This window comes from Bufo gargarizans, chromosome 6 (genome assembly GCF_014858855.1).
Source record: "Bufo gargarizans isolate SCDJY-AF-19 chromosome 6, ASM1485885v1, whole genome shotgun sequence".
Taxonomy (NCBI): domain Eukaryota; kingdom Metazoa; phylum Chordata; class Amphibia; order Anura; family Bufonidae; genus Bufo; species Bufo gargarizans.
Genome location: NC_058085.1, coordinates 353,451,700 through 353,470,469, shown reverse-complemented (window position 1 = coordinate 353,470,469; position 18,770 = coordinate 353,451,700). Strand labels below are relative to the sequence as shown.

Here is an 18,770-nt window from a genome sequence, read left to right as displayed (position 1 = left end):
AGGTACATGCAGCGTCATAATCAGAACGTCATGGGACGTACGTCTGGGGCAGCAGGGCGCCCTCTTTGCTATGTGTACTCTTCAGGTATTCCTGTCAATCACCTCCCACCATAAAATGCCAGAGGCTGTGATCCTCCTGAACGCACGTCATTCTCTTATCCTACTGTATGAGAGGTTCCAGGCCAAGACAGTGAATTGCTTCGTCTACTATAATAATAGAATCACATCTTTAAATGTGGCCTCCCCAGGACCACACGGTGACTGATAGCTCCCCCTGAGAGTATCAGACAGCACCTGTGACATGGGCCGATGCACAAGGCAACGATGGGGAACAATCAGGAACATTGCCGGCTCGTTCAGCAGCAATCTTTCCCTCTGTAAGGGAATGAATGACTGTACTGCGATCATTCATCCCCATAACGATTCATTACCAGCAGTACAGAGCGATCTGCGGCCGGCAAACATGAAAGACTTGACCGCTACACGTACACTTTCCTTGTCAAAGAAGGAGGGTCTGTAAAAATGTTTCATCCCCCGTAATTGTCCCGCTCCTCAGACTGGTGGTCACTGACTGACGGCTCAAGGTACTGTAACCATCTTCAAGAGGAAGACAAGACTGCAAAGAGAGTGTTACTTCTTACCAATTAAAACCAGATCATGGTAGCAACTTTTTTTCCTCATCTGTTTTCATTTTCCAATTGTAGATTTTTTTTTTGGGGGTCAATTTTCTTCACATGATTATGGAGGCGGCCATCTTGCCTGAGCTACTGTTAACAGCATTCAGAGATATGCTTTACGGCAGCCACATGGACCTGTAGCCTGAAGAGGATTCCCTGAATTCTATGGAAGAGGGCATGCTCTGTGACCCTTAAAAGGTCATTGTGCAGGGAGGGGAAGGAGGTTATTGTGCAGGGAGGGGAAGGAGGTGTGCTGTGATCATCATCTATTGAGAATGGTGAATAGGTGTCAACTGTCATTGTAATCCTGCCGATGATGATAATGAGATGACTGCTGAGATTTGATCTGTACAGAACGGGAAATCTTGGCATATTGTGAGGCTTAGTGGCCGGAGTAAAACCTGCAAGATTTCAGGATATTTTTATTTTATATATATTTTTTTATATCACCACAATTCTTAAAACTATGTGCAACATAAAAATTTGATGGAAACCATAGGTCATTTTCTGATGATAATAGGTTTGCCTCCTTTGATATAAGTCCAGATCCCAATTTTGCAGAGTAAGACCGCAGCCAGGCACTTCCTGCAGTATTACATGGGAGATGTGTAGAGAAGCAGTCCGCCCACATAGAACTGCCCTATATTCACCACAGTAGGGAGTAGTGAAGGCCTCCCCTCTACGACATCTGGATATCCTGAGCATGCTGGCCAGGGGTTGTCCCACTTCGACAGAATGAGGATATTTGTATTATGGGTCACTCTCCATTATACAAGTGTTGACATTGCTGACTATAGCCGGGTGACTCACATACAGGATAGCCGACTTCCTCACACCAAGCAGAGACAATACCTCGGACGGCCGCAGCCCAGAGTAGCTGCATCAGGATGAGGTCATGTCTGCGCTCCTGGTGAAGAAGTGATGAAATCCAAGAACGGGTCACAGCCTGTGCCCTATAGGTGTATACAAAACAGCCCGAGCTCCTAGTAACAGACACACTTACATAGCTTGCACCACTTAAAGGGGCAGTCCGAGAGTTTTTGTTTTTTAAATGTTCCACCATGCCACAAAACAAAAACACACACACACATACACACACACAAACTATTATTTTTCACCGTATAAGACACTCTTTTTTTCCACCCAAAGTGGGGGTAATTATGTCAGTGCATCTTATGGAAGCGCTCATTAGTACAGGAGGACCAGTAAGCAGCGAATGCAGCGCTCCCCGGGTTCTGTACTCAACGCTTCCCGATCCTCGTCCGCTCGCTGTGACCTCACACAGTGCGCGTCAAATCACAGCACAGCGCGCAGCAGGAAGAAGAAGAGTGCTGGATTTGAAGGGTGGCATCTGGAGCAGGAGAGGTAAGTTGATTTTTTGGGGGACTTATGGAGGTCATTCACATGGAGGTCTGATTGGGGGACTTATTGGGTCATATATATCTAAATCTATCACACCCACGGAGGTCTGATCTAAGGTCTGATTGGGGGACTTATTAACATTAGGGGTCTGTTCTGAGGTCTGATGAAAAATATTTTTTTCTTATTTTCCGCCTCTAAAAGTTAAGTGCGTCTTATATGGCGAATTTTATATATTATATTATACACACACACAAGCAAAAAAGAAAGAAAGAAAGAAAAAAATACAATAATTTAAAAAGCACCAGATTAGAGACAAACAGATGCATCCTCCAAGACAAAGTATCCCACATTAAAGGGGTTGTCTAGAAGGTAAAATTATAGGGAGAGGATTCAGAGTAGGATAAAAATAAATAAAAAGAAGCCGTATTCACCCTTGTTGGTCCCTTGATGCCCCCGGTCTGATGCTTACTGGGTCTCCGCTGGTCTGTTTCCCAGTCCTGTTTCGATATTTGCGCAGCCAATCACTTGCCGCAGCATTGACCTCAATTATCAGTGATTGGCTGAACAGGCATGGGACCAGTGAGGGGGAATATGGGCCCCATTTTCCATCTGGACATCCCTCTTAGGGTCCATTCAGACATCCATAGTGTTTTGCAGGTCTGCAAATTGCGGACCGCCAAACACCGATGCCGCACATCGCTGGCACTTGGATTCTGCAGACAAGAATAGTACATGCTCTATTTTTTGGCGGAGCCGCGGACACTGTGTGCTGTCCGCATCTTTTCCGGCACTTTTGAAAATGAATGGGTCTGCACCCGTTCCGCATAATTGCGGAACAGATCCGGACCTGTTCTACGGACATCTGAATGGACCCTTAAAGGGATTGTCCAGTACTTTTATACTGCTGCTTTATAAATACTGATAAGGCATCAATACCTGATCGGGGGCGAGCGACACTCCGACCTCCACCAAACAGCTCTTCTGTGGTAGCTCCGGCGCGGGAAGTACGTGCCAGAACTACATCCACTGTGTTCACTTCTACGTAATCAGCTCTGTCCACTACACAATGGGCGGAGATGTCTGGTGGGGGCGTCAGATTTCCACTGATCAGATATGGATGACCTGTCTTGAGGAAAAGCTATCAAGTACTGGAGAACCCCTTTAAGCCCTGATACAAGACAAAGATGTATAGAGGGGTACAAAAATCCACCGATACAAATATAGATTAAATAATATATACAAAAAGCACATTCCTAACATCAACATGCACCAAGTGTACCCAAAAATGAGAAGGTGTAAAAAAAAAAAATGACCAGCAAATGCCCTGTTAGGCCACTTTCACACGGGCGAGTATTCCGCGCGGGTGCGATGCGTGAGTTGAACGTATTGCACCCGCACTGAATACCGACCCATTCATTTCTATGGAGCTGTTCACACGAGCAGTGATTTTCACGCATCACTTATGCGTTGCGTGAAAATCGCAGCATGCTCTATTTTGTGCGCTTTTCACGTAACGCAGGCCCCATAGAAATGAATGGGGTTGCGTGAAAATCGCAAGCATCCGCAAGCAAGTGCGGATGCGGTGCGATTTTCACACACGGTTGCTAGGAGACGATCGGGATGGAGACCCGATCATTATTATTTTCCCTTCTAACATGGTTATAAGGGAAAATAATAGCATTCTGAATACAGAATGCATAGTACAATAGCACTGGAGGGGTTAAAAATTTTTTTAACTCACCTTAATCCACGTGATCGCGCAGCCGGCATCTCTTCTGTCTGTCTTCTGTGCAGCAACAGGACCTGTGGTGACGTCACTCCGATCATCACATATCCATCACCATGGTAAAAGATCATGTGATGGATCATGTGATGACCGGAGTGACGTCACCACAGGTCCTGTTGCTGCACACAGCACAGAAGACAGACAGAAGAGATGCCGGCTGCGCGATCACGTGGATTAAGGTGAGTTAAAAAAAATTTAACCCCTCCAGTGCTATTGTACTATGCATTCTGTATTCAGAATGCTATTATTTTCCCTTATAACCATGTTAGAAGGGAAAATAATACAATCTTCAGACCATCAATCCCAAGCCCGAACTTCTGTGAAGAAGTTCGGGTTTGGGTACCAAACATGCGCGATTTTTCTCACGCTCGTGCAAAATGCATTACAATGTTTTGCACTCGCGCGGAAAAATCGAGCGTGCACCCGCACATTTTTCCGCAATGGCCGTGTGAAAGAGGCCTAAGGGTTCATTCACATGTCCGCTTCAATGGGTCTGCAACCGTTACGCAATTTTGCGGAATTGGTACAGACCCTATTCATTTCAACGAGGCCGCAAAAGATGCGGGCAGCACATCGTGTGCTGTCCGCATCTGCACTTCCGTTCTGTGGCCCCGCAAAAAAGATAGAGCATGTCCTATTCTTGTCTGCAGCCACGGACAAGAATAGGCATTTCTATCATAGTGCCGGCCATGTGCGGTCTGCAAAATGCGGAATGCACATGGCCGCTGTCCGTGTTTTGCGGATCTGCAGACCGCAAAACACTTGCGGACGTGTGAATAGACTATGTGTACAAAGTAAAAGCGTTGATCTACAGCAGGGGTCTCCAACCTGTGGCTCTTCAACTGGTGTGAAACTACTACACCCAGCATGCTGGAGCTGTAGTTAAAGGTGTTTTCTGAGATTTTGATACTGATGACCTATCCTCAGGATAGATCACTGGTATTGGATTGGTGGGGATCCGCCACCCGGGACCCCCGCCAATAATTTTAGAAAGCCCAGGATGAACATTGCTGTCCCAAAGAGAAGCCGGCGTGCATATACAGCAGTGTGGACACGGTGTGAAAACCAAACAGTCTGACATGTTTTACCAACTCTACAGGGGGCGTTTACAAGTACACGTTAGAGTCTGTAGTGTACGCATGACCCTGGCCGCCATGACACCTGCCCAAACAGCGGGGTACAAGGTATCTGCCGCGTGGTAAATTTAGAGAAAAACAGAGAACTAGTGTCATTTATTATTTAAGGGTCACTAAGGGCTCATTCAAACGACCGCTGTTTTGGTCCGCATCCGAGCCACATTTTTTGCGGCTCGTGTGTGACCCATTCACTTCAATGGGGTCGCAAAATATGCGGACAACACTCCGTGTGCTGTCCGCATCCGTTGCTCCGTTCCGTGGCCCCCGCAAAAATTACGAGTCATGTCCCTATTCTTGTCTGTTTTGCGGACAAGAATAGGCCTCCTGTTCCGTTTCGCAAATTCCGAAAGGCACACAGGCGGCATCTGTGTTTTCCGGATCTGCAATTTGATGACCGCAAAACACGGCACGGTCGCGTGAATGAGCCCTAAGAGTGATGTTACCTCGGAGCCCATCAAAAGCAACTGATCTGTGACAACACGTCAGCGTTTAAAGGGGTTTTCTGAGATTTTGATACTGATGGACTATCCTCAAGATAGGCCATTGGTATCTGATCGCTCGGGGTCCGATACCCTGGACCCCTGTGATTGCTACGGCCATCTGGCAGCTTTGAGTTGGTAAAACATGTCGCACCATGTGAACACTGCTGTATATGACTGATGATGGCGACATCACTGGCCTAACATCTGATCAGCGGGGGTATCAGGAGTCAGACCCCCACCGAATCAGATACCGAGGATCCATCCTGAGGATAGGGCCTTAATATTATACACCTTGAAACCCCTGTAAGGTCCACATAGACCCGGTCATTATCAAATGCTAGGAGTAAAAAAATATATATATATAAAAAAGAAAAGAAAAAAAAAAAATTGTTTAACGCAAGGAAAAGGAGAAATAAATGACCCACAGCGCCAATCAGGTCACTGCTTTCATTTCCTAAAGGCCTTCTAAAATATAAGAGTTGCGATCATCTAACTGGTTGTTACAGGTAACTCCGCCATATTCCCCCAGCACTAGTTTTGATAAATTTCCCAGTATGTCCAGGCCTGGCGTGCACGATGAGTAAGTCTTTCCTCTGACGCTAACAGATGCCGTCCCGGTGGCGGGTCCCTTACGTAACGCGGCCGGCTATTTATAGGGAGCAGTTCACATGCCAGTTTTCCCTTTTGATTACATAGCAAACATTTTCCATGATGTCATCTCACATAAAGGCTCGACATAGGAGATGCTAATGCTAATCAGCCGGGGTCCGAGCTAAAGCGTGAGCTCTGTGGATGTAGCTGCACAGCAGTGAGAACGGCAGCGTTTTCCATTAGGTTGGTGATTCGCTTCGGAGCGTCCCCCACTGAGATCCCTGCAGGCGAATATTGTCCGGGGCCCTCAGGACAGACACATATGATGGACGGCTGCAGACATTTCCCGGGATGTGCTTATCTTATCTTATCCAACCACTTCCTCACCCGAACAAAGGACAGGACTAGCCGAGGACTGACCGGTCACATCCCTAGTAGAATAAGGTCCTCCAAGCCCTCAGGATCTGGAGTCCGTTATTTCTACACGCTTTAAAAATCTGCATTAATCCGAAAGAAGCGTGGGAAGACCGCGCTGCCCATCTGGAGGTCCCTATGAAGACATTCATCTCCATCATAGCAAAGCGAAGACGGGCTGGTTTCTAAAGTACATACCACCTTCTATAGCTTTAACGTCATGATTTCTAAGGCCGGCTGCACCACGTGCGGTTTTTCCACTGCGGATTCCTGAGCAGAAACAACGCAGCGTAGTACAGGACCAGCAAAGTGTACGAGATTACAGAAATATTGAGGGTTTCCAATTCCGCAGCATGTCAATGATGTTTGCGGTTTTAGCCGTGGATTTCAGCCTTTTCTATGGAAGGGTAAGATCTGCAGCAAAATCCACAGTCAAAATCCGCTGTTACCTGTGCACGTTCACCTGCCACAGTGTGCAGGCGCCCTAAAAATGAACGCTCAGTCAGATCCAGAAATAGACATGTATATGTACAGGGGTTTCATAACTTCAGAGCAAGAGAGCAGGGGGTCCAAGGGCTGTAACCCAAATCCAGATTGTTAAAGGGAACCTGTCACTATGAAATACACTGCATTCTGTATGTTATAGAGCAGGAGCTGAGCTGACTAACATAGTTTTCTGCGAACAAATTCAGTATATCTTGCTATTTATTCACTTAAAGGGGTTGTCCCACAAAAAAAAAAAAATTCTACACTTTTCAAACCAGCACCTGGATCTGAATACTTTTGTAATTGCATGTAATTAAAAATTTTGCACAGCCACTAAGTTATTCAATAAAATGTATCTGTATAGCGCCACCTGCGGTTTGTTTTTTCTCATTTCTTTGACCTGCTCACTGAGAAGGTCGCACATGCTCAGTTTCATCCTTCAACTGCCTCCTGAGCTGTGATAGGGAGAGCTGAGACACGCCCCCTGAGCTGTGGGAGAGCATGGACACGCCCCCCTTGAGCTTTCAGATTGATATAAATCTCTGGATCCATGTGAGGTACAGGGCTGGTTCTGGCTTTGTTACATTAGTCATGGGATAACCCTTTCACACAGAGGTTTTACCATGGCCCTCACAGTCCCCATTAAAATCTGTGGATAGACCTCAAAAGAGCAGTGCATGCAAGACGGCCCAGAAATCTCACAGAGCAGATGGAAATCTTGGCTGCTACAAAAGGCTGCTTACAAGCTGCGACATTTGCCAAAGGAGGTGCTACTAGGCAGTCATCATGCAGGGTTCCCAAAGTTTTTCTTCAGGACCTTATTCTTTATTTGGGGTGCCCAAACTTTTGCCACTGTACCTTATCCTTTCATTCATTTCTGTGGCTGTAAAGCTCCATTCACAAGAACGGAACCGATCAGTCGCAGAAATTTCTGCAACAAATCTGTCGTAAGTGAATTCACCCTTATATCTCTTAATTATGGACAGGAACGGACATGGATACCTGACAATGACATTGAATACAGCACCCAAAGGGCCCACAGAGTAAAGAATTATTGCAGATCAGGGTGGCATTTTTTTTTTGTTTTTAATTAATTTTTTTATTCATTTTAAGAATATCCAGCTATTAACCCTCACAGGACAAACCCTCTAATAGCGGCTGTTATCCGAGGTCACGTCATGTATGTGCTGTCATCACAGGTCACGTCATGTATGTGCTGTCATCACAGGTCACGTCATGTATGTGCGTTTACACGGTGTAATATATCAGTAGTAGATTTCCCAGACAGCGCTTCATGTGATGTTTACTCCATAATTACCTCTGTACAAGTGTTATGGAATAACCCACACAATGTATAAGATGCCTCCATCGTTCCCTATATACGCCCCCTATGTGGATGGATATGCGACCCCTGCAGCGCAGTCCCCAAGATCAGCCCCGAGCATCGAACCGCTTTGTAACACGTTATGGCAAATGATTTCTGTGTGTTTCCCTTTAAATGTCCATTATCTGGAATCCTAACGGATAATAAGAGAACCTGTATCTGGACAACCTCTGGACTGCGATCCAATGCACATGATCTGTCACATATTAACAAGAAGCAGGATGGACCAAAAGTTAACAGGATCCTCCCCGGCCAGTAATGGGCCTGCCGCCCCCCTCCTTCACCCGGGCCAGTAATGGGCCTGCCGCCCCCCTCCTTCACCCGGGCCAGTAATGGGCCTGCCGCCCCCCTCCTTCCCCCGGGCCAGTAATGGGCCTGCCGCCCCCCTCCTTCCCCCGGGCCAGTAATGGGCCTGCCGCCCCCCTCCTTCACCCGGGCCAGTAATGGGACTGCCGCCCCCCTCCTTCACCCGGGCCAGTAATGGGACTGCCGCCCCCCTCCTTCACCCGGGCCAGTAATGGGACTGCCGCCCCCTCCTTCAGTCCATTAACAAAGCCTACCTATACCTAAAACATTCCCAGGAACTGCGCAAAAACAGCCGCCATCCTGTAACCGTGAGTGTAAATGACCGTATCATAAATCACTGCAGAACATGGCGAGGAGACCCCAGTGCTTGGCGCAGAGGACACGGCCCCTGGCTTAAGATTTATTGCTCATTTAGGCTACTTTCACACTAGTGTTGTTTAAATCCGGCGTTCATTTCCGACACCAGAACTGCCCACCGGATCCGGAAAAACGTGTGATAACGGATTACATTTGAATCCTTATCAGGATTTTGATCACAATGAAAAAATGCATTGGAAAGACCGGATCCGGCGTTCAGTCAAAGTGTTCAGGATTTTTGGCCGGAGGTAAAAATACAACATGCTACGGTTTTCTGGAAAGCCTGATCAGTCAAAAAGACTGAACTGAAGACATCCTGATGCATCCTGAATGGATCGCTCTCCATTCCGAATGCATGGGGATATGCCTGATCAGTTCTTTTCCGGATTTGAGCCCCTAGGACGCAACTCAGCGCCGGAAAAGAAAAACGCTAGTGTGAAAGTACCCTTAAATGACAGAAAACGACGGAAAGGAATCTCTGCTTTTGCGGCATGATAAAAGGAGTCCTCTGAATTTCTCCCTCCAGAAACAGCGCCTCTGTTGTCCTCAGGCTGTGTCTGGTATTGCAGCTCAGCCTTGCGTAAAGTGACATAAAAGTTACAGGGGTAATGCATAAAAAGCAATTCCCTAAAATATACAGATGATCACACACAAATATCTTCACAAGTGCAAACAGCATGGCAGCTGGCGATACTCAAATCCCCATTTTTTACCCAAAGAAGGGGGTTAACTACCCCAAAATGTGTTCTGATTTAAAGAGGACCTGTCACTTCTCCTAACCTAATTTAGTAATTACTTGTATTGGGAGACTCTTTCCTCATGACTCTGCACTGTGCCGTTCCTCTGCTATTCCTCCTATACAATTATGAATAAAATTACAGCTGGGTGTTACCGCTCCCAAAGGGGTGTGTCCCTACACAGTCTGACAACGCGCCAGTTGGACAGTCAGACGCCGTAGGGACACACCCCCAGTGGTAAAACCCAGTTGTCTGTAAATAATCAAGAGGAATAGCAGAGGTATGACATGCAGCAGTTACAAGAAAAGATATTCCAGAATAGGGATTTTATGAAAAATACAAGTATTTACTAAAGCAGATATGGCAGAAGATTAAGGCGTAGTTCGCCATGACTGGGAGAATTTGTGATCCCTGGCGGTGATTAAAGGGGTTGTCCAAGGTTGGCAAAAGTGGGTCACAGGCAGGTGATGGTGTGAAATATCAAACTAAGCATTATTTACCTGGAGTCTGTATGTTCTCACCATGTTTGTGAGGGTTTCCTCCCAGGTGGCTGGGAAACAGCAGAAAGGGCCGGCGCCCAGTTGTTTCAGTAGCTCGCATGTTTCCCACCCACCTGGTGGTCAGGACTTAAGCCTGTATTACACTGCCCGATTTTTGGGCAGACGATCGCCAACAAGCATTCGTACGAACACTCGTTAGCGACCATCTTGCAGGGTATAATTGCTCATTCATCGGGGAATCCAAATCTTTTGACGCGTTAAAAAATCATTGTTTGCCGGCGGCAGATCGTGCGGTCTAATTACGATTTGTCACCGACAAACCACTATACAGCATGGGGACGAGCGAAGGCACAATGATCGCTCCTCCCTATGCTGTGGAGGACATCGCTGCATGTAACTGCAGAGGTCTCCTCCACTAGTGAGCAGGTGATTGCCGGGAGGAAACGCTTCTCTCCTGACAATCGTCTGCCACATCGGGCTGTGTAATACAGGCTTAAAGGGGTATTTCCATCACAGACAATGGGGGCATATCGCTAGGATATGCCCCCATTGTCTGATAGGTGGGGGTCCTACCTCTGGGACCCGCATCTACACTGAGAACGGAGACCCGAAAGTTATGGAGGGAGCACTACGCATGTGCAGCCGCCCTCCATTCATTCAGCACTCAGCTATTTTCAGCAGCCCAATAGAAATGAATGGGAGCAGTGGCCGCGTAAGGGAAACCCGTGGTCCCCCAGCCACTGTTCTTTCCGCTGCATTCTCAGGGTAGGTGCGGGTCCCAGAGGTGAGACCCGCACCTATCAGACAATGGGGGAATATCCTAGTGATATGGCCTGATTGTCTGTGATGGGAAAACCCCTTTAAGTCCCACCTCACCTTAGTAAGGGTCCATTCACACGTCTGTAGTGTATTGCGGATCCGCAATACACCGGGCCGGCACCCCCATAGAACTGCTTATTCTTGTCCGCAATTGCGGACAAGTTCTATTATTTTCCGGAGCCGCGGACCAGAAGATCGGGGGCACCCTCCGGAAATGCGGCTGTGAACAGCACACTGTGGTTCTGTCCGCATCCATTCCTGCCCCATAGAGAGTGAATGGGTCCGCACCCGTTCCGCAATTTGCGGAACAGATGCGGACCCATTCTGCGGACGTGTGAATGACAAGAGTGAGCGGAGACAACCCCTTTAATGAAGGAAGTGCTGGAATCATTTTCTAGTGTTGTGTTCCTGTAATAAACTTGTGCGCGCCCTGTAATAAAACATGAGCTTGTATTTACGGAATCAAAGCAGAAGCTGCTGTGGTGGCAGACATTTAATGAGCCGCACATGTATTACAAGGACACGTTGGATCCCGACTATGGAATGACATGTGTACTGGGATCTGCCCTACACGTGTTAGGCTAGGTCTACACCACGACATGGGTCGCGCGACAGCTGTTGCAGTGTAGTTGTGCACAATGTCACGCGGCAATTTTTATAATGATAGTCTATGGTGTCGCACTGTGACATGCTGCGACAGTCACCGAAAAATCCACTTCGAATGGATTTTTTGCGACTGTCGCGTCGCAGTATGTTGCAGTGCGATATCACATAGACTATCATTATAAAAATTGTCGCGCGACATTGGTGCGACATAAATGTCGTCGTGTAGACCTAGCTTTAAGCTACTCTCACACTAGCGTTAATATTTTCTTGTATTGAGATCCGTCATAGGGTCATGGGACAAAACGTAACTGAACAGAACGGAGTGCTCCAAAATGCATTCCGCTCCGTTTGGTTGCGTTCTCATACATGCTGCGGTTTGCTTTCCGTCATGACCCACAATGCAAGTCAATGGGGAAGGATCTGTTTTCTTTGCCAACTAGAAAACGGATCCGTCCCCCATTGACTTGCAGTGGAGTTCATGACGGATCCGTCTTGGCTATGTTAAAGATAATACAACTGGATCCGTTCATAACGGATGCAGACGGTTGTATTATCAGTAACGGAAGCGTCTTTGCTGAACCCTGCCGGATCCAGTAAAAGCGCTGGTGTGAAAGTCGCCTTATAGGACCACAGTCTGCAGGCACAAATGACTCGGATGTACAAATCATTTAACAGGGGGGGGGTCTCCCAAATTCAAAGCTCAGCAGAAGACTCATGTGGTCCCTGACGGATCATACTAGGCTGGGATTATTTTTAGGTCCAGAGATCAATGGGGGTCATCTACAAAGACCGTCTTTTCACGCCAGTCTTTGTCCCCGTCCTTCCCCCGCACTGCCGGAGGATTAGCCTAATATATGATGAAGCCTCTTCATAGACTTCGTGCACCACCGGCGGTTCATGCGCTACTCCAGCCCTGACTGCAGTCGTTTTTACTCCTCCTTTATCCCTGTTATAGTAAGTTTGCCAGGGCCGAAGTCCCAGCCACTCCAAAATGGTGAGGACGGCGAAAAAATTCAAAATATAAGAATATAAAAATACTAAATATTGTCGCACTGGTGTTTAAAACGTTTCAAAAATGGGTCTTGTGACTATTTGTGTGCCAGAAACTGGTGTAAAAAAAATGTACATAATTGACCCACAGTGATCTCAATCAGGCCTCATTCACACGACCGTTGTTCTGGGCTGCATCAGAGCTGCAGTTTTTGCGGCTCGGGTGCGGACCCATTCACTTCAATGGGGCAGCAAAAGATGCGGACAGCACTCCGTGTGCTGTCCGCATCTGTTGCTCCTGTTCCGTGGCCCTGCAAAAAAAAATATAACGTCCTATTCTTGTCCGTTTTGCGGACAAAAATAGGCATCTCTACAATAGGCTGCCTGTTCCGTTCCGCAAATTGCGGAAGGCTTCCGTGTTTTGCGGATCTGCAATTTGCAATCCGCAAAAAACGGAACGGTCGTGTGCATGAGGCCTAATTCTCAAAAGCCCATGCCCCCCCCCCTCCACAAAAAAATAAAGTAATATCTGTCCTTGGTGGTCAGGTTCTCCGTTCAATACTGATCTAACATCCCAAAATATTATTTTTTTTTTAACCTCAAAGCTTGAGAATCCTGACGTGTCAATGTTTCATGGCAGCCTCATTATGGCACTTTAAGGGCTCGTACGCACGACTGCAAAACACGGATACCATCCGTGTGCATTCCGCATTTTGTGGGAAGTAAGGGCCGGCCCCTAACAGAACAGTCCTTTCCCTGTCCGTAATGTGGACAATAATAGGACATGTTCTATTCTTTGGTGGAATGGTCATGTGGACCTACGGAAACGGAAAGCACACGGAGTGAATTCAGTTTTTTTTATGCGGACCCATTGAAGTGAATGGTTCCGCATAGGAGCCACAAAAAAACGGACACGGAAAAATAAATAAGCTTGTGTGCATGAGCCCTCTTAGGAGGACCTCTCATGTCTCAGGAGCCTTTTATAGATTCTCTGCCTACGTATTTTTTCTTCCAGCCTCATTAGCTTATCGGGTGCAGAAGGCGACGGCGCCAATTGCTTGGAAAACGGGTGGTTCCAGAGGCTAGAAGCTGGACGGCAGCTAGAAATTGGGGTTTTGAAGGACATGACAGGTCCGCATTAGCCAAACAATTATCATTATTATTAGGGAATAGCTTATTAGGCAACTATTTTTTCAGTGGGGGACCCCATCATTTCCTAAGAAACCCCATAAATACCCCACAGAGTAATCACAGGGCTCCTCATCAGGAAGATATGACAACCCCGAAGCCCCTCCGTGTGACTTCCAGTAACCGCGCCTGGCGTTGCGGCCGCCTCCGTGTGATGAGCGGCTCCTATCTGTGATCAGACAATCACATGGCTGCATGAAGTGAACTCCGGCCAGAGGATTGAATGACTGAAACTGGAGGCTGCCTGCCGGGCAGAGAGGGGGCGGGGGGCCGCCGAGCAGAGCCCGTCTCTAGTGGGGGATTTGGTTTCTTCTACGACTTTCCCACAGAAGAAAGACACTTTCATTAGCCCCCTGCAAGCTGCAGAATAATATGCCCGGAGCAGCGCTCAGGAAGGGCTGAGGAGAAGCGGGGGCGGCGCGCACTACTCCGGTCTGCGTCGATAAGGTTTAGGTTTGTACAAATCTGGTTTTTAGAAAGCCGATCGCACGTAAGGAAGGGGCGGTGTATAATCACAGAAGTGACATCATAGCTAAGAAATACAAATAGAATACGAGCATCTACATAAAACCCTTTCAGCGGCATCTGAGGACAGGCCATAATAATCCCCGAATACCCCTTTAAGAGGGTTGCCCCAGCTGGAGCCCCTTTTATGAAGCGGAGCAGAGTACAGGGGGCTCCTGCTATGGCGAGCTCAATGTTTGGACACGGGCACCATGTAATAATAATAAATGTCCCCCGGCCGTGACAGAGGATCACCAGGAGTTAGAGATGCCGGACCTCCACATTGGGCTCCGTTCACATTTCCCTTCAGAGCCTCGGTCAGGAGGGGAGTCCGTCATATTTAAAGGGGTTCTGCAGTTTTTATAAACTGATGATCTGTCCTCCGGATAGATCATCAGAAGCTGATCAGCTAGGGTCCGACACCCGGGACCCCTGCCGATCAGCAGTTTGAGAAGGCAGTCGCACTACGGCCTTCTCGCTGTTTACCGCATGGCCTAGTGACGTCACGACTTGTATCACTGGCCTGGGCGGGGCTAAGCTCTGTTCACTTGAATGGAGCTTAGCGCCGCCCAGGCCATTGATACTAGTCGTGATGTCACTGGGCCAGCGGTGAACAGTGAGAAGGCCGTGGAGCGCCGCTGCCTTCTCAAACTGCTGATCGGCGGGGGTCCTGGGTGTTGGATCCCCGCCGATCAGAATGCTGAAGATCTATCCAGAGGATGGATCATCAGCTTAAACAAACTGCAGAACCCCTTTAATGAGAAGAACAGCACAGCATGCAGCGCTATTCTTCTTGTCATAAAGGACATCCTGCTATTCTATGCTTAGGAGTCCAGTGGGAGGTCCTAGAAGTGACTGACCGCTAGCTCTGCATGCATTTCCATGTAGGGAAGGTTGTTAACACCTCCCACCGGACTCCTATGCACAAGAGCAAATAATTTTTAATGAAGCTTTTCCTACAAAACTATATTCCTCAGCTCCTCCTGCTTCATATCATGCTGCCTGCAGGTTGGACACCATAATGTGACAGATTCCCTTTAAAAGGATTTTCGGGGATTCCTATGTTGATGACTTATCCTCGGGACAGGTCACCAATACCTGATCGGTGGGGGTCCGACTCCCAGAACTCCCGCCACTCAGCTGTTTAAAGAGGTTGCGGCACTCTGGTGGGTTCCCCGGCGCCTCGCAGCTCACCGAGCACAGCGCCCTACATCGTATAGTGGTTGTGCTCGGTATTGCATCTCGGGGCCATTTGCTTGAATGGGTCTGAGCATCACCTAGGCCAGGGTTGTACTTGCTCTGCTCTCCTCAGAACTCTCATAGAAATGAATGGAGCATGCTGGGAATTGTAGTTTCACAACTGCTGGAGTGTCGCAGGTTGTTCACCCCTGTCCGAGGCCATGTGACCAATGAACGTGACGTCACCAGAGCACCGCGGCCTGGTAGTTGGACCTCCACCGATCTAATACGGATGACCTAACCTGAAAATGTGCCATTAATATATGAATCCCGGAACGCCCCTTTAATTCTACCTCTGTCGTCTTTTGCAGTCGTCACCAGATATGAACACGTGACCGTATCGCCCATGGGTCTATGCAGGGAACCTTCTTACCGGGAGTCCTTTAAATTAAACGGATTGCAGAGGGGACCTGAACATGTGCTGTAACTTATTAGAAGTATCAGGGGGCTACAAACAGGGGCTCGGCCGGTCTGAGACCCCCGGTACTGTAATGTGTATGATCCTGGGAGGAAGAAGGGAGAGGTCGTCATTACAACACTTCTCCGAGTCACAACCCCCAGCGGAATGAAGTCTTGATGTGGCTTGTACGCCGGCCAACTTGTTATCTGCCCGGTCACATCAAGAAGACATGACAGATGGAGTCACTTTCCCCAGTCTCTGAGCCGACAGCTGTCCACGACTCCGCTGACCGGCGTTTACGGACAGTCTTAGCCCCAACGTATCAAGTGTGCCGCAGGTATCCTCCATATACAGCTGGGGATCGTATGGCTGCAGCACATCACACTTTGGGGGTCATTTATCAAGCTTAGTCGCCCATAGCAACCAATCAGCTCCAAAGGAGCTACGAAAAATGAAAGGTGGAATCTGACTGGTCGCTACGGGCAGTTCTACTTTACACCAGTTTGATAAAATGACCCCATTTGTCTTTCAAAGGGGGCGCGACAAGGTTATGATGGGGCAACTGCCCTGCATATACATATATCAATGTCCAAACGACAAAATTCAGAAAACGTAGCAACCGCGACCGGTCAGAGCTCATTAGCATGAGAGGCCCTTGGCACGAGTCAGGGGGCTAGGGGACAGGATGAAGGCCCCCATGACAGCTGCAGTAACAAGACGCTCTACTGGACCTAACTCTGACAACCTCTGCGATCTAAGTCTGGTCCGTGTAGCGTCCGGATGCTACAGACGTAACGGCGCACGCCTTGTAACGGTTAGGGCTCTTTCACACTTGCGTTGTCCGGATCCGGCATGTACTCCATTTGCCGGAATTACACGCCGGATGCGGAAAAACGCAAGTGAACTGAAAGCATTTAAAGACGGATCCATCTTCAAAATGCGTTCAGTGTTACTATGGCAGCCAGGACGCTATTAAAGTCCTGGTTGCCATAGTAGGAGTGGGGAGCGGTATACTTACAGTCCGCGCGGCTCCCGGGGCGCTCCAGAGTGACGTCAGAGCGCCCCATGCGCATGGATGATGTGCCATGCGATCACGTCATCCATTCGCGTGGGGCGCCCTGACGTCACTCTGAAGCCCCCCTGGGAGCCGCACGGACGGTAAGTATACTGCTCCCCCGCCGCGACGACGGAACTCTATGCCGGAAGAAAAGAACAACGCAAGTGTGAAAGAGCCCTAACTGGTCTGACCAGACAGTATAAATGGTTTGTTTCTTCATATTTTGAAGGACATAAAAGATGTAACAACATTTAGTATTACAATAGAAGAAACAATGTATCAAAAAAGGGCAGCAAAGTGTCCATATTTCGAGTGAGAATAGCCAGCCGGCCTCTAGAGCAATTTACTGACGCTTGGTTTCCTGCTCAGACCCATGGATATCGGATGTCCAGCATTATACCAGTTCAGAGGCGGCCCACCACACCATTACATAAGGAGGGAGTGCCACTTGTAGGACTACAGATACCAGCACAGAAATGAAAACCCCGTGACAAGTGCCACAAACTGGCCATAAAAACCCCATCTTCAGCCCCTCTTGTATACACCAGTCAGCTCCACTGTATACTGGTGTTAATAACCCAAACTGATGAGCGCCGAGGGACATTCCGTCGGGGAAGGGGCATTTACACCGCCGTATTTTAGGTCCGCATCTGATCTGCACTTTTTGCAGATTGGATGCGGACTAGGGATGAGCCAACTTGTGTTTTCAGGTTCGGGTTATCTAAGAATTCCGTTATGGATTCCGCTACCACAGACCTTAATGGACCGTCGTAGCGGAATCCATAACGGAATTCTCAGATAACCCGAACCATGTACTCCGAACTTGAAACACAAGTTCGCTCATCCCTAACGCGGACCCATTCGTTTTAACGGAGCCGCAAAAGATGCGGACAGCAGTGCGGATCCGCATGTCCCTTTCGCAGACACAAGATAAATAAATAAATAAATAGAACATCTCCTAATCTTGTCCGTTTTGCAGACAAGAATAGTCATTTCTAACAAAGGGTGGGACGTGCTGATCCACAAATGGCAGAACGCACACGGTCGGTATCTGCAATTTGTGGACCGCCAAACGGATACGGTTGTGTGATTGTCCCACTGGTCAGTAACCCTCACCATGGGGGTCTGCGGTCAGCCGGCAGATGAAGGACCACGTAGTCACGCGTAGTCACCCACCTTATACACTTTCCCGAAGGCTCCATCGCCCAGCTCCCCTATGATCTCCCACAACTCCTCCGGGTTTTGATCCCTCTTGACGTGCTCATATTGCTTCTTCTTTTTGTCCCCGCCAAGCTTAAAGATCTTACGAAAGTTAAAGAAAGACATTTCCTCTGCTTTTTGGTGGCCGCTCCCCAAATCGCAGCCCTGGAAGCGAGGAGAAGACGGTCAGTGGGGGGCTGCTGGCTTCATGCCCCTCCTGGAAGTGTGTGTGTGAGGGGACCCTGCTTGATCCCTCTGATGGTAAATAAATACACCAGTAGATCCTGCTCGATTCCAATGATGATAGAGGCAAGAGCAGATCCTGCTTGGTGACAGATCCTTCAGACAGGAGATCCACCTCGATCTTCCAGATGACGGATACCAAAGTCTATCCCCCTGATGACAGCGGAGCCTCTGACTCCTGTGATGACAGCCACAGCTGTGGATCCTACTTGATCCCAGAAAATCTCATCCGGTGGCTGCAATGTCCCTTTACAGAGCCCCAGATTGGTCCTGGATCGCCTGGAGAGTCGGATCCTGCTGTGTCCA

General features: G+C 48.3%; 1 protein-coding gene across 1 annotated transcript in view; it reads right to left on the bottom strand.

The window, feature by feature from the left end:
• The window catches only part of SLK (STE20 like kinase), a 53,616-nt gene extending 35,254 nt beyond the window's left edge, over positions 1-18,362 (bottom strand). The window contains 1 exon segment of the mRNA XM_044297459.1: positions 18,198-18,362. Coding sequence (XP_044153394.1) covers positions 18,198-18,347 — 150 coding nt within the window. The 5' untranslated portion in view covers positions 18,348-18,362.
• Positions 18,363-18,770: the final 408 nt, after the last annotated feature.